This window comes from Argopecten irradians, chromosome 6, assembly GCF_041381155.1.
Source record: "Argopecten irradians isolate NY chromosome 6, Ai_NY, whole genome shotgun sequence".
Classification (NCBI taxonomy): Eukaryota; Metazoa; Mollusca; class Bivalvia; order Pectinida; family Pectinidae; genus Argopecten; species Argopecten irradians.
In genome coordinates this window covers 25,776,092-25,793,621 of record NC_091139.1, presented here as the reverse complement: position 1 = coordinate 25,793,621, position 17,530 = coordinate 25,776,092, and the positions used below count along the sequence as shown (strand labels likewise).

Genomic DNA, 17,530 nt, shown 5'->3' with positions numbered 1-17,530 from the left:
ACATTTGCTTTACCTCGATAATAAATGGTAATGTAACTTATCGTGGATCTAATTCCTAAATCCACTTGCCACCAGGCTTGTATTTTGCCGCTGTCTGTATGTGAACAACAGCCACTACTAACTCGTTGATTGAGACAACCGTCAATTACATTGTTAGCCGTCCATTTATGACTTGAGGTAGTACTCTGCCAAGCAGCCTTCTTAAGTGATAAATTTTCTGTAACAAAAATGATACATTATTCTCAGGAAGTACGAACCTTAATATTGTTCAAAGAGATAAAAATAACTGATATCTTAGCCATATTTGTTATAAAGAATATAGAGATTCCTTGTCATAAATCGGCGAGGGAGAATTATAATTGCTGTCAATTTAGTTTATGCATTTAATTCAGCGCAAAATGTCATGCTTTTAAATGCTGTTAAAACGATAAATTAACGCCTTCCATGGACTTATGAACAGTGTTATCAAAACAATATCTAGTGGGTTAACAAAGTGATCGATTGCTTTGTTAAATGACCAGTTATATTAACAATAATCGTTCGAAATTGCAACTTGACTCGTCATTATTGATTATGTCTGTTCACCAACGAAACAATGAAGATGTCAAACAGAAACTTAAACATCCTTTAGATATCGTTCTCTGTATGTTATTTTTTGGCGATGAATGTCAAACATAATGTTATCTTTGTAAAATAAACTTAAATTTAATAGAATTCCTAATTCAACGTCCAACTTTTGTAAAAAAAAAATGATATGCTAAAGTTTTTTTTTTCTTGTTTTTTGTTTTTGTTAATTTTTATCATGAGATTTGAGAAGAAAATACACATGTATATATCTATACAAGTGCAAGGTGATACCTATGCATCCATGTTTCATTACATTAGTTATATCATTCGTTTCTACCTGGCTCGACCCACACTTTACAGGTAGCATGCCGCTATTAATAGTCCTTGACGTTTAACCAGAGAGTGTAAGCTTATTTGTCGGGATTTGTACACAGTTAAACAGCCTATACTTTTATGCTCTATATAATTGTGATTTTCTAACAGCCATGATGCAGTTTCGTATAAATTCTTTGCCTATCACAGCGAAGCGTCATAATGCGTACCGGTATACCGTATAGCCAGCATATCGTAAGGAAGATCGCTGAAATTTTGAGAAATTGTTAAATCATATGTACAAAATAAAAAACCGCTAAAAATCAATTTTTCGTTTTAAGTTCAAATCGCGAAATTTTAACCCGTAAAAATCACTGACTATACGGTATAAAACTGGTACAATGTATAGGATAGGCGGATACATTATCATTATTATTATAAAGCTATGCATATAATGTTAACATTATTATGCGTTATATTCTATGATGTCGGCATAACCTTCAAAACCTTATGTCAGAGAAGCTAGCATTAATATCACCTTCACCAGAAGATATTCAGGATTTGCTCTCTGCTTTCTTATCGATAGTATCCTCAACACTGAATTCTTCAATATGTGTTATACATTATAGCCTAACATACCTCGGGTATATAATGTATCAAGGTGACTTTGTAAGCTACCCTTGCTTACCTAATATAGGCTGCATACGAAGTTCGTCAATCTGTTAATACTTTCCGTCACATTAAAGGTGTTAATACATACCCTCTGATGTCACTGATGGAACGCAGAAGAACAAATAAATCACACAAAAGTTTGAGAGGAAAATCACTGTCCCAGCAGCCATGGTTGATAGCCTGAATGAAGGATTAAGAAAGCAAACAAGGACGTATATTGTTTGTATAAAAAAATGTCACGAATGACGTTCAACTTTTTGCTCTTTATGTAATAAGATGCTAGATGGTTAGAATACCTGACATAACAAATGGTGTGGTAAATAGGAAACATTCGCGGTATTTGACTTAAACAGGGAGATATTTAATATTCTTATGTTCGCTATGTATATCCCATGTATCTTGGTATGCTTATCAAATATGGTTGATCGAGTTGATATAAGTACAGTATTACTCCTCTAACTCGAACTCGCCTTTTTCGAATATCCCTGTTTGTCGAACTGGCCAAATGGTCCCGACCGTGCCCATTGTCAAGAAACCCCTGATAGCTAGAATAATCGTCGAATACCTTTATTTCTTCAACAGAAATACATTCCCCTTGCTCCAAATAGTAATTAAATCATATATTCATCGAACAGGTATTTTAGATTTGTTGATCTATAGCATTTAAAAGTGAATCCATTTCTATCCAATATTATTATTACAACGGTTGAAAAATCAATTTAATAAAATTTAGTAAAACGAAAATATCAAAATTTTATTAACCTGTATATTTTATCAGAATTTTATATCATAGTTTCTGACTGTCGACGATCAACCTCTGAAGACTCGAATACCCCGTAATCCTCGAGCTATTAACCGGGTCCTCTTTACTAATTGTATGCTAATGTTATTATGAATATCTAAGCTTAATCTTATTAAAACGTTTCTAGAAAATAAGATGTTAATCTTTTTTTGTTTGATTAAAAGGATCTGTTTTATATTTCTACGAAGATAGAAACAAAAAAAGAAAAAGAAAATTCATGTTCACATTTTAATTCAGTTAATATAATTAAAGATCTTGAATGAGGTTTTGTTTTTCATTTCTTTGTAAATCTAATAAATTATTTTTCTTTATGTTCAGAGCTCTGGCGACAAAAAAAATCTAGAGCAGTTTCATGAAATCATAAATTAAATGTACAATACACATATATAGGATATTTGCAACAAGCTATATTCTAAAGAAGTCCAGTATCAAACTGTGTGGTAATAAAGTCCTTTAAAGGAAGATTTGTTTCGATATTATGATGGAACAACAGTTTTCCTGTTAAACACTGCCAACTGCCATTTGTAACGCTGAAGGTCATACCGCAAGGTACAACAATAGTGATACCCTGACACTTTGTTCATCTATCAACCGATAACTTAGAAATACATTTTTTTATATAATTAAAAAAAAAACTTCAATAACAACAAAAAGTAGGTGTTTCTTTTTCCCTTTAACATGGTACAATCGAATTATAACAATGTTAATCATTGTTGAAAATGCCGCAGTGTTTGAACACTACCAACGATCATTTCATATAAAATCTGCAGTATATTTAAAATAAAGAACAGCAGTTAAAACACGTCCTAGGTTTTAATTTAGTTTTGGTCATAACTTTGGTGACTATATACGTAATATTGATATGAGTTTATCATCTATTGATTATTTTTGACAAATGAGTCTAAATTATTTCCAGTTGAGAACCATCTAGCGTAATGCACATATTCAAACGGAGTTAAACTGTTATCAAACCGCATTGGCCCAACTGCAGTCGCGACGTTTTTGCGATAATTTAACCTGGACAGGAGATGGTGTAGAAAACCCAAAACATCGGATAACTAACCATATCTGTCTTTCGACCTCCCTATAGCATATAATTAAAACATTTGGGGAAAACGTCCCATGAATATATGTTGAATATCACTTGCTAACCTTACAGTCCCATTATATGTATCTACCTCAAATTTTGCATGATGCAGAAAATCTTACTGTAAACAGACTTAATTGAAGTCACAATCAACTAATCACTGAATGATTTGGAAACTTGTTTTTTGAACATTCAGATAAAATGAAAATAGCTTCAGAGTTTCTCATTAATTTAATATCGTTGTCGAGAACACCACGTGACTAGTTTAGTCTTTTTCAAACTCACGCGTGAACATGTCATAAATTTTGTGACTTCCGTTCGGCAACAATCGTATCTGGAATGGTGGCTAGTATAAAATAAAGGCATACTTAAAATCATAATTTTTCAACAACTGCTGTAGCAATACTAGTTTTCATTATTAGCATTTTTGGTATAGACATAATTTTAATTGCATCTACAAATTATATCATTACATGTATGTAGACCCAATTTGATCTAGTTGCGTATATTGAAACTTTAAGGTAATTTCGCAGTTTATCTTTTCTGAACCGTTTAAACAAAAAACAAAAAACCAAGAAAACTGTAAAACAAATAGTCTGGAATCAATATGCATGTAAATATGTATATCATAACTATATACATGTATAAAGATATACAGTATGTTTGGCCTGGTTCTACAACAATTAAATAATCTACAAGAAGGCCAAGATACGATAACGTTATTTGCCGACATATGCAAATAAGGTGTAGTGATATCATCATAGGTAATGCTAGGTTTACACTATGTTCCCGGCGGCCACGGCAGCCCCGTTTCAGACCACCGTGGACAAAACGTGGTGACCGCGAGACAACGTGAGACAGCGCAGAAGGACGTGATAGACAAACGTAAGCGGTCGTGAATACCGTGAATGCCGTGCCAGATTTTTAAACTGTCAAAAAATTTGCCACGACAGTCACGGTACAGATGGTGAACGCAACAGGACTTAATAAAACGGGATTGACGTAACAAAACGTAACTGTGCGTACGAGGCCGTAACAAAACTTCCAGACGGTCAGTGGTGGAACGGGCAGCAAGCACGATCCGTGGAATCTCACGGTGATTTCAAGTTTTGTGGCGTTCTGTTGAGTTTTTTTCCACGTTTCTTCACGGTTGATGCAGATTGGCTGCACGTTTGGTGCCGTTTTGTCCAGGTTTGTCAAGGTTTCGACGGCAAACCAAGGTGGATGATAGCCGTTTCGATGCGTTCTATTAAGGTACATCACGGCTAGTAGCGGTTGAAAGCCCGACGTGATACGGCGTGTTACGTCTTTTTACGGTCTTACGTTGCAAGTAAGACATGATGGAGTATCATTGTCTGGCCTGGTACATATTTGCTACTTCATGGAGTTATTTGTATTAATAAATAGAAATAGTCATTATCAAACACATTTAAACCATCAAATTACACCAAAGCTATTATTGCAAAAGGCAGCTTAAGTGAGAACCATTACAAAAAAAATATTTGCGTAGAAACACTTGGCTATAGTAATTATAATTTTGTAATTAAAACAATTTGAAATGACATTTTCGCCAATAAATATTGTTTCATTTGCTCCAAAAGAGCCCGGCATGAGACTTTCATCCCTAGTAAGCCTTGACGGACCGTGAAAAACGTATCGGAGCTTGATCGAAACGTGTAAAACGTAGCAGACCTCATCAGATCGTAACAGGCCTAGAGAGAACGTAGTGGTATCCTTGATAGACCGTGCTAAAGCCGTAGTGCACCTTTAACCTCCGGGAACAGCACTTTCCCCTATATCCACGGTCCACCACGTAATCCGTAAAAGACCGTGGCAAAACATCACAACACCTAGCTCACCTTGAATACAGAGACAAAAATAGCCAAAATTCCACGTCGCACCACGTTTCGAGCAAACGGGGCTACCGTGGTCGCCGGGAACATAGTGTAAACCTAGCTTAAACAGGCACTCATTAATATTGAAAAATTTTAATTGCAGATCTATTGCATTATGTAGGTACTTTAACAATAAACTTATCGTTGCGGAACTATATCCGAACATGCTTATGGCGAAGTGACATCTACATGTACTTCCCGCCAAATAATCATCAAACCATTGTTTCCAAGTTCAAGTTCGGCCTAGCTGCATCTATTCAATCAAAATCATCCCCTGGGTCCTCCTACGCCGATATGTACAACTAAACAAAGGACAATTATAAATTTTTAGTCAATAGTTTAGGCTACGAATGGAAATACATGAGAGATTCCAACGCCGTCACAAGTCCATTTTCAAGAGCTGTGTGTTTTGCAAGCAGCGATCGGAGAACAGCAACATTTCGTCATTCAACTATTGATGACGTTAACAATTTATGACGTAACAATGGAAAAAAGGTAGTTCGGTCAAAGAATAAAATATCGACCAATCAAAGAGCCGGAAGGTGTATTCCACTGGTAGAATATCAATATATTTATCCAACAGCCTTCATATATATACAATGGCCCGAGAGTGGAATAACTAGACGTATTATGATAGAAAAAGAATATTTTCTATATAACTCGTAATCGGAGCAGCACATGTAATTGCTCTGGTGCATTAAACCAGATTATTTTCCTTATAAAGTCGTTTGCATCTGGATTGTGTGGAAAATATACTCGATGACATCACCATCAACTTTTTGTTAACATTATTTACATTTAGTAAAGAAGCAATGGTAATATACATGTATATGATATATATATATATATATATCAGAATATTTCTTTTTATATTTATTGCCTGACACTGTCAGGACAAGCCATACAAATGAAAACACCTTTTTTGCCAAGAGTCACTTTTTACCAAGCATACTTATTTGAATGCTTTGAGATGTCTCAGTTGTAATGATATGAACGTGAGAACTGTGATAGAAATAGTTGTATGAGCAGGCATGTCATGCATCAGCCTCATGCACGTAAAATATTGATATATTACATAAAGGCGTCATGTGTTATCACAATGTGAACCAATTAAAATTTGGGGCGAGGAACAATATATGTCTCAAACATTGTTTGGCATTTAAAATAAAAATTCAGATGTATATTTACATATCTGTCAATATTTATTGACTGTAGATTATTGGTATAGGTAGAAATGAACTTGTATTCTTCACAAAGGCTTCTTTCTTGCAAGTTTTGTATCAGTCTCTAGTTACCATTAATCATTATATCATGCACTGACAATAATTAAGACTATATTTTGTAGCGAAGACGAAACAAGATGAGTATATATGTACAAATTTTCAGATTAACCGGAATAAATCTTTTAAATGTAAAAGTGTATCTTCTGCATTAAATCCTAAAAAAACTTATGACGAATTGTAGTCTCTAAGCAGTAGATAACACTTTTTGAGCAGAAGACGCTGGAAGGAGTATGTCCAATCCTTGGGCAACTCAAATGCACTATATCGTTGGCATTGAAAGAATGCATTCCAATTACTTTGTTTTTATTTTTAAAAGTCTGTAAAATAAATTCTACTAACGTGACGCTACCCAAATTGGAACACTTTTTTATGATAATTGTGAAAAATTTCTAACATGTGCATAAATCCAGATTTTTCTCTTAACTTTCCACAAATAGATGCATTCAGTTTTAATTTCATGATTCGTTTACTTGTCAGCAATGCATATATTTTGAAATATTTACATTTTGCCACTGGGACTCCCATTACTCTAATGATAATCGTGATCTGCATTATGAGCCAATAAATGCAGCCTTAGACTTGGTGTAGTAATATCTACATAAATGAATGTGGGTCTTTGTTTACCGACACCATTTTGGTTATGAAACTTATGAAAAAATATTTTTAAATATCTGAATAATTGAAAGTAAACTGAAAAGCTATTGAAAACATTGAAATTTTGTTATCTTTTCATTTTTTATAGGGACTATTTTTATCGCATTGAACTTGGCTGTTTTGAGGTTAAATGGCTGAAGCAGGAAATTAAAATGTTCACTCGCATCTAAATTAAGTTTTACTTTGAACTAGAAAGTAAAATGTAAATATAACAATCATTGGAGATATAAATGCAATCGGGCGCTATTCTATTTATCTGCCACCCAGATTGCATTTATAGCTCCAATAAATGCAATCTAACAATCCTTTAATTGTTAAATAGAGAGCTCGAAGCATGCCCGTTCTAGCCCTGTGTTTCAGCAGGTTCGAGTACCCAAAATGGAACACCTCCTAAATATAGTTTGATAAAAAATGGATAGACATCATACAAAATTTTGGAATTCTTTAAAGGAGCATTCAAATATATTTTTTTATCTTAGTCACATGTATGTCAAAAATATCCCGTTGTACGTTTGTTTTTCTTGTTTTAAAATATATGGTTTTTTAAGGTTGTCGCACGACTTTGTTTCCCGGATTTTTTCACAATTTCATTATTTCGTTTTTAAATACAGATAATAAGCAACTTGAAAGAAAATGACACCTAAAAATTGTCACAGTTACTATTCAGTACCTTAATTTTTGTTCATGACAGTGATTGGTGGTTTAGATTGTACACGGAAAATTCTGTATCACATTTTTAAAAAGTGTTTCATTTTGGGTAGCATTTCAATTTGGGTAGCGTCACGTTACTGTATGTATTACTTTTAACTTCTGTAGAAAAGATTAATCCTCGATGCATATTTTAAACGCTAATTCTTATAGCAATGTGTATATACATTTTTCTGTCAATGTAATTTATATCACTTTAATAAACAATATTATAGCACAACACTTGAAGGTAGTAAAATATTTCAGGATCACATGCATAGAAAATGATGCAATAGAATGGTTTGTTCTCTTTAGAGAGATGCTTTTAACCTATTCTGGTGGTATGACGTATATGTCATATGCATTTCTTGGAGATATATCTATGTCTGTGTAGTGGTTCTCTTCTGTAAAAATAAAATAAATACATAAAAGATAAAATAAGACAATCTGGAAAAATAAAATGATATTAAAGAAAACATAACAGTTATCAATAGTTACCCCACGTTTAACCTTTACAAAATACATATATTAATAAATTGGCGAATTTTTCTCCAGATTAGCTCTCAGCATTAAAGAAGAGAGACGAGTAGTTTGCCTATATCAGTATAATTGGACCAGGTGGGGTGTGCTGTTCGGAGTCTTTCATGTCAGGCCTCAGTAAGGGGACACATCTCGATTATAGATCTGCCTCCGAAACATATAGACTTTAACACACGCAATACAATCGCCTACCTAAACAAGCCTGATCAACAAACCAACGAAGTTAATTTTCACTTTAAAAGGGATGTTAAAATATCTTTTTACGTACGTTTCTGTCGTTCCCTTCTTTCTCTTTTAGCTCCAGCTTTGGTTCTAGAACGGTGACATAATTCATAAACTTAATCGGTTTAAATATGTTCACTGATTTTTCCTTTAAATATCAACATTACCTCATATGTCCATGCTAAAACAATAATAAGATGTGCAAATAAAGGGAAAAAAGAATTGATTGATTGAACTGTTTGCAGCAGACAATTATAGTAAATATAGCGATCCAAATTAAAAGGCTGTTAATATAATGCTCAAATGATAAAACCATTTATGATAATAACTATCAATCGTAGACATACTACCTTACCGTAACATACAGACGAAGGAGACAATGGCTGCCACCAGACAAAGTGCCGAAATAGTTGCTAAGACTGCTATAACCGGGATGTTGTCTGCACTGTGACACTGACCAGTTGCCAAGCTGTCATTATCTGTGACTGGTATAAAGTAAATAAGAGTTCAAATAAATACCACGTTGCCTGGAGATGAACGACCATAAACATTCAAGAACTTCAACGTCAGATTTTATATCTTGTATTGCTCGGATGTCTCGAATATGGAAATTTCCATAATTAATCTAGATACCAACTTTCTTTCGCGTGTGATTTACTTTCGTGTTGCAAGAGTATTCGCGAATTACTGTCTACATCACTTGTATTGATAGGAATCCCCTTTAAATTTTTGAATCCGCGGGTGTTAATTGTGAACTTGTTTTGAAATAGAAATCGCTAAATTAAAAAGCCGCGAAAGAAAATTGGTTTTACACTAAGTGTAAGACGTCATCAAGTTATAATCACCCTATACTAATGTATTCGTTATAATAGTTTTTCACCATAATCAAGTTCATCAGACATGTCTATAAGTGACCAGTTATAACTTACCTCTTTATAGTTGACTTACTAGTAAAGTGTATAATTGAAGATATGCGTAAGATAATTATTAACTATATTAACTATTGTCTTCGGCGAAAAAAGTACAAATTACAATGTAATATACTCTATGTAAGTCCTTTATACTCCAGGGGTTACTTTCAACCTTGCTCTGGACTATGTCATAAACAAGCCTGGATGCTCTGTATGCGACAAAAGCAACAACTGATAAAGAAGACTGGTAGTTTATTCTTGAGCGTCGATCTGTTGTCTTCAATGATATAATAACTAAAGAAAGTCTTTGTAAAGGCCCGTGGTTGGTCAGTTTTCTTATCCTGAAATGCTTTCATTTTCACTACGACGTGGTCCAGGAATATAGCAAAAGTGATAGAGACCCTTAAATATCGCGGATGTCAAATGATAGCCAGTGTGATATTGAACGTCAGTCAGTAAATAACAAATCCATATTTTTGATATACTTTTGAATCTATCTACAAATGAGAAAAAGTTCGAATCTCGTTGATTGAATGCATTATTGTAACAGACCTCATATATATATATATATAAATATACCTTGACATGCTCCGTCGTATCGCCTACATTTGTTTTGACCACAAAGTGAAGGGCAACTCTTGTTACATCCATAACCGTACATTCCGTCATTACATTCTGAAACATAAATACATAAAAAGGCACTTTTTGCTTTAAAATTGTAAAAAAAAAAGAAAAAAAAAAGAAAAACGTGTCAATTGGTATTTGTTTCTGATTGTTAAGAGCGTGTACAAGATACCAATTTCTTCAAATTTGGGTTAAGGACTACGTAGTCGCGTCGCGCTTAATATTGGTTTTCCGATACGTAATTCAGATGTTATATTTTTTACCTAAGTTGGTATAAGCTTTGCCTTAATACTTAATTCATCAATACATGGTTTTGATGTCTAAGTATTGGTTATTGAGAAATTAAACTATTTTTCCAGAATTATTTACATTCCATTACAAGAATAGATAATAGATAACTAGTTTATTGCTTAGGTTTTAAGTTACTTTATAACTTGTTATCAACACAAAGTTTAAACAAATCAGGAAAACGGAAACTAATTATGCGCTGAACAAAAAAACGACAGCATATATGTGAGACCTCATTTTAAAGTTTTTCTTCAAAATCTGAAAAAAACATTGCCATTTCTCCTTCATACCTGAGTTAGTTATATATTATTACGCCCAGTGATCAAAACATTTCAGTCGATTTAAATTTAAAAAGACGAGACAGTAATTATACAAATGTAAAATGCCGTTACTAGAAAAGTATTGTACATGGTTAACATATCGTGTGTTCTTTTTATGAACGAGAACTTATTTCATGGTAAGTGACCACTGTTGAAAACAAACATTGCATTTACCTGAACAGAACCCTGTATTTTGTTCACAGTGAAGACCTTTACATGTTTCGGGGCAGTCAAGCTCACATCTTTCTCCATGTTTGCCAACTTTGCAATCTGAATAACGAATTAAGATACAAACTATAATATCTTATAACGTTTTATACAATATATGTATTTTCATTTCAGAGTCGTGAAAGCATTCGTTATATAAAAAATATAAAAGATTGACTTTTTGTAAATTCATTTTCACATGAAAGGAAAGTTCTTCCAACCAACTAATATTGATAACTAACGTGTTTAGTCTTACCTACACAAGATCCGGAATCTTTATCGCATCCGTCATCCGAACAGTGAGTTGGACAAAACAACTGACATGTTTGACCAAATTTGCCTGCTCTGCAGTCTAACAGAAGAACGTATTATGATAATACTTTGCAAAAATATTCAATATTTCACAGGCATGATAATAAAGAGATTTCTTTTGTTTCTTTTTGACTGTTATAAGATGTAACCGTCAACGAATGTTTTCATCGTAATGTATCCGACTGATATTTTTGACATTTTCATAGAATATGACTTGATTATCATGAAATGGTTTCCAATGGTTATTTAAGAAAAAAACTTACCTCCACAGAAACCGGAATCTTGTTCACAGCCTCCCACACACTCAGTATGACAATCCCGATTACATGTGTCACTATACTTTCCGGTTTTACACTCTGAAACAAATATACACACTTTTTAAGCAGTATATTTAAGTTAGCTTATTACTAAGCGTAGTAATTTTCATTTTGTAAAATGATAATGAAAGGAAAATATCTCTTATAAACTGGCCCCGATTTTACGAAACAAACTTAAGTCAAACACTGATTTAAGTCATAAATTTTCACATAAGTTTCATAAGGAGAAAAACGTAAGTTTTGACATAAGTCTGCACGAGAAACCGGGGCCTGATCAGCATTAAATCGCTGCAATAGTGACATTATGTATATATGTAACAAGTTTTGCATGCCATTAGGGTTGAAATGGCTTTGCTTTAAATAAACATAAAGACTCCTGTCAGATTATTTGCCCTGTATATGCTGTTTTGGCTGTTTTAGATATAAAGAAAGACTCTGTTATATCGCTTTTGTAATATAAGATTCCGTATAGGTGTTGATCAGGTTCGGATTTAAGAGCACACAGAACACGCTTATTGGACAATAGCAAGTGAAGACATACACTGCTTTATGCATTAAATCATTTTAGTTACTGAATGTGACCGGATGCGTTTTGTACGTCTCCATATTTTTCATTTTTTTTATATGGAACCATTGGTAGATCGGGAAAATAAAGACAATTGAAGGATACACGTTCAAGAGATTTAAGTTAATAAAGAGTCGCAGTTATATTTGTACCTGTACAGAATCCACTTTGGATGTGACAGTCTTCCAAACATCCATTAGGACAGTTCCTATCACATATATCGCCCCATTTTCCCGATTGGCAGTCTAAAACACACACGTTATTTTTTTTACTTTTACTAACATGTTATTATGTTCCATGTATATATATATATCAACCATGGACCTTTGCTGAGGTGCATATGGTATTATATCTTTCGAGTAGATACTTTCGAATAAATAATTACCGAGTGCATAGCTCTAGGTCATTATTTTAAATTCTACAATGGCGATATAACACCATAAGGACTAAAACAAAAAAGGTCCCTTATTTTATATTAGATTTGTCTTTTCTTTAACAAATGTCGAAATAGTCTCCAATGTGCATAGAATTACAATAAAACTGTTAGTCAAAGAACGCCCTCTCGCCCTGTAGAATACTGCGTTTGGGTAATGTGTTTCTAAAAATGGAAACACTGAGTCAATATGCTATATATTTATCGGCATGTGCCCTTGTATTAGCCAAGCTAAGCCAAGCCAGTAATAGCCGATAATCACAGCATATCTAATATATGCACATATTAAGTATGTGTAGTTCGTGTCGGCATTCCGTGGCAAATGGGAAATATCTTACATTCTCTTCCATTTCCGCCCTACGCCATTACATTGTCCAAATCATTATAAAACACAAAAAATACATGTAAACATAGAGTTTTAACTCATTTTAAATTAAGCATTATCTCTACGTAAATGATTTTGAATTAAGTTGGTTGCACAAATATAATGTAAAATATTTTAGGTTGTAGTTTATATACTGACAAAAGCAGTAACCATTTACCGGTTTACAGTTTCCACCAACACACCTGTCAGGACATCTTTGATCACAATTACCGAGTCCATATTTCCCTGTCGGACAACCTACAAAATACTCCTATTGGTTAATCGTTTACTTTTGAATATATGATGACTTGTTCGTGTTGAAGAACAAAAAAATATTTCTTTATTTTGAAATACATGTTTGTATTTTAAAATGACAAATAATTTTTTTTTTTATTTTACAATTTTTGTTTCTCATTTTTTTTTATTTTCAAATTCCATTCATTCTCCAAATTGAGTGTTTCGCTTCCATCAATAGGTTTCAGTTTAAGTAATGTGTTACCCACCACGCACACGGTATGGTTTTGGGCAAGCTCAGTTTGTTCATATGGGTATATATTTAATAAAGTTTGATCGCAATTGACCACGCTTAACCTGATTAATAATGCAATACCAGCACCAGCCAGTATGTTAAACACTTTCAAATATAGTCCTACTTAACATACTTTATTTCGATAACTCATATCAAACAAATAACCAGTTAATGTTTATTGGTTTGACATTGCTTTTTTAAATAATGTGTATACAAATGTACTAAAAGTTTTAAAATAAGTAAAGGCTTTTGCATAACATTCATATAGTCTTTTTGTCGAAAATAAAAAAACGAACTCCATCTATGAGAATTATTGTAAGAAATAAATCCCGAAACACAGTGTGAACACTTTAACTCATCTTTCATTGTAACTCGTTGTGTCTTTAAAACCCAGATCTTATTTCACTAACCCTTTTTTGTTTGCGTTTATTTCAATATGATTATATCATATCGTTTTATCTTCTTTTGCTGTCTTTTCGTATTGTCAAAACTAATACAAGTTTTTTATTATATTTCTATATCTATTATTAGTGGTGTGATGTGTGTACTAGCTGTGTTTAATGTTACATACAAGTTAAAAGTAATAAACCGTAAAACTTACCAAACACCTGTACCTCACAAAGCTCCAAGATAGCATCGTTATAATACCATGTATATCTCTTTGGATCGTTCCTGTAGTTGTAGATGGTCACATACTGAGCTACATACGGGCACTAGTGCGTATTTATAAGTTTGACAGCCCCCAAGCTACTACTCGTGTCTTGGTAACAGATGATTCCAGATCTCCAGTCAGTGGTGTTCGACAGATACAGTTGATAACCAGCAAATCGAGCTCGATTATTGACAGTGGGTTCATCTGTATCAGATATAGTGTAATCATTTAAGCATCATTCCATTATCATAAATATATATAGATTTTTTTATCAATACATTGTTTTTCCCAGTTAACATGAATACCATCTTGCAGACATTACAAATACCAAAGAAATATAATAATATTGCATACATGTACATGAATTTACAATGCATGGTCAAAATAGAGAATGGAGATTTGAATGAAGTATGTACACAGGTCGACCAAATGTTTTGTTTATGAAAAATTGTTGAAATTTTCTCTTGGTTTCACAACTCTCGTGTTACTTCGAGATTGTCGCGACGATGTTCGGAAGAGTTTGGAATGATTCGGCACCTTTCGAGAAAATTTTCCACGTGTACACGTTAAAAAGATTTTTCAATGATAAGTAAAAATACTTCCACTGCTGCAACTTTATAAAAAGTGGTAAAATCAGAAAGTTTAAACCTCAGACAGACGGAGAAAAATATGTATAACACTTCAACTGTTTTTACTATGACAAAAAGAGCGAAATTTAGAGACCATACAACTTTGAAGAGTGTATTTAACAGTACAAAAATACTATTAAGTAAAATGTATTTGAGATAGTAATATTAACAAACACCCAGAGCAGGGAGAAAATACCATTTAAACATAAATAATGCTAATATATATAACTGACTGCACAGAATAAGAAGATCAGAATGAAGGACAAAATATAGAAATGAAAGTCATATATAAAAAAAGAAAGAAGAAAAGAAGAAGAAAGGAGTTACTTGCTAGATGAGTGAAAGACAGAGAAAAACAATAAGAGCAGAAAAAAATAAAATCAAAGAAAACAAAAACAAAATATAACTCTCTTTAAGCACACTTAACTTTTTTATGAATGGTACTCTCTCATGTATACCGGATATACATTGTCATTCATTTTTTACGCTATATATTTTTATGTTTTTTTCCTGCAGTTACACGTGTATACCATAAATGTGTTTCTGTCATATACATTTCTTTTTATAAAATTCCCTCTTTGACAGGCCCCATGGCAGTGTCATATGATATTTTGAACTAGAAACCATGAATTTATTTATTCTACCCTGGTTTGTTTGTTTGACTGCTTTATTCTTCTAAGCAATACCAAGAATTTTCTCTTCATTTACTGGCTACATTTTGTTTCCCTTTTTTTCCATGATCCTTAATAATGTGTCAATGATGCTGTAGCAATTTTATTTAATGTGTCAATGATATGGCTATTATTTTTACTAGTAAGACAGCAAACTATCTTTGAGAGTACGATTTCTTTCTAACAAATCATTATCAATATCAATTATTGATGGATATTAGACATAGATGTGACTTGTAAGAATAAAATATAATATTGGTGATTCAAATAAAATTATTTCTTTTCCTTGGTATCTATCTGATATTCAGTACATGAATCCACAAACAGGTGTTGTTTTATTTGAATTCATTCAGTCATGTTAATTCATAGGAGGTAAATGTAATACAAATGAAATTGAAATATTGAAATACATTCTTTCATAGTTTAATGTCATGAATATTATTTTAAATCTTTAATAAATGTTGAAGGATTCATATTTTTATGTGTCCACACTTTGTACTCTGACAATGTCTTTTGTAAAATTAACCTTTAGGATGTATTCTTCAAAATGATCATGAATGATATCTGTTAATTTGTTTTCAAATTGAAATAAGGTAATTCAGCAAACCTCTGTGAAATAACTAACATCTCCAGGGGGTATGTTTTATTTATTGATACTTTTTGTATAGGAATAAAAGCCAATATAACACTACCAACTCCTCTACACTGTACTCACAAAATCTGTATATTAAAAAGTGTGGTGTTTTAAAACAGAAAAAAATAAAATCAAAGAAAACAAAAACAAAATATAACACCCTTTAAGCACACAACTTTTTATGAATGGTACTCTCTCATATATACCGGATATGCATTGTCATTCATATACTATATTTTATTTTTTCCCTGCAGTTACACGTGTATACCATACAAGATTTTATGTAGGGTGAAAGATATTTTTCTCTTTTACGTGCTCACGTAAAACTTATTACGTGAGCACGTTAAACGTTTACGTAATGTTGAAGGATTTATATTTTTATTTATCCACACTTTGTACTCTGACAATGTCTTTTGTAAAATTAACCTTTAGGATGTATTCTTCAAAATGGATCATGAATGATATCTGTTAATTTGTTTTCAAACTGAATTAAGGTAATTCAGCAAACCTCTGTGTAATAACTAACATCTCCAGGGGGTATGTTTTATTTATAGATACTTTTTTTGTATAGGAACTAAAGCCAATATAACACACCAACTCCTCTACACTGTACTCATAAAATTTGTATATTAAAAATTATGGTATTTTAACATACATATCTATATATACAACTAAACTTATTTAGTATATAAACTTGTTCAGGGATGTATACTTGATAGAAACGTTTATGTAGGAGTATTTAGTCAGAAACATGGATTTGTAACTTTCAACAATCTGTTGATCTTTACATCACCGTATGCATGTATACCAGTTCCATTCATGGGGTAGGCCTACTTGTAGGTATAGATCCATACATTGGAAACATATTATTGTCTGACTACGGAAAAATAAAAGTGTATTATTCTTTTTTATCTAACATGTACTGGTATTTTAACTCCAGAAAGAATATTACTCCAGTAATATTCAAAATATGATTTGATAGCAAATTTTTCAAATAATAGGTTTATAACGGGTTATTCTTTTCAAGGGAATTTGAAAATTATACATATTAATTTCTTTGAATGAGAGCAAAGTCTAAATATTTTAAAACAATAACAGAATTATAATATTTTTTAAACTTCAGTATTCACAAAAAAAGTGTATTGTTTTGTGCTGTAAAAATTTCAAATGCTGTTAAAAAATGTTTCTAAATTGACCGGAAATGGCACTAAAGTATTAAAAATGTATATACAATACAGTTAATTGTTAAGGACAGAGAGTAACTGATAAACTGTATAGATGCTGACAGGTAATTTAGTATCAATTACCAGGTAAGGGGCTGGCTTATGTTCCAATAATTAGCTTATCTGAGTC

The 17,530-nt window shown here is 32.5% G+C and overlaps 1 protein-coding gene across 1 annotated transcript; it reads right to left on the bottom strand.

Moving 5' to 3' along the window:
• Positions 1-2,594: 2,594 nt before the first annotated feature.
• LOC138326414 (scavenger receptor class F member 1-like) lies at positions 2,595-14,551 on the bottom strand. Its single transcript, XM_069272524.1, has 11 exons — positions 14,522-14,551; positions 14,193-14,304; positions 13,222-13,320; positions 12,418-12,510; positions 11,647-11,739; positions 11,328-11,423; positions 11,039-11,134; positions 10,212-10,307; positions 9,077-9,206; positions 8,768-8,811; positions 2,595-8,363 (listed from the first exon to the last, which is right to left on the bottom strand). Exons 1-11 carry the CDS (start codon positions 14,549-14,551, stop codon positions 8,290-8,292), a joined length of 963 nt encoding a protein of 320 aa, XP_069128625.1. The 3' UTR covers positions 2,595-8,289.
• Between the last annotated feature and the right edge of the window lie 2,979 nt (positions 14,552-17,530).

Coding starts and splice junctions, on each gene's coding strand:
- LOC138326414 (XM_069272524.1), bottom strand. CDS start 14,551: ATGGTATTCATGTTAACTGGGAAAAACAAT. Junction 11,424..11,646: donor AGATTCCGGTTTCTGTGGAG/GTAAGTTTTTTT, acceptor TTCTTCTGTTAG/ACTGCAGAGCAGGCAAATTT. Junction 8,812..9,076: donor TCCTTCGTCTGTATGTTACG/GTAAGGTAGTAT, acceptor TCACCGTTCTAG/AACCAAAGCTGGAGCTAAAA.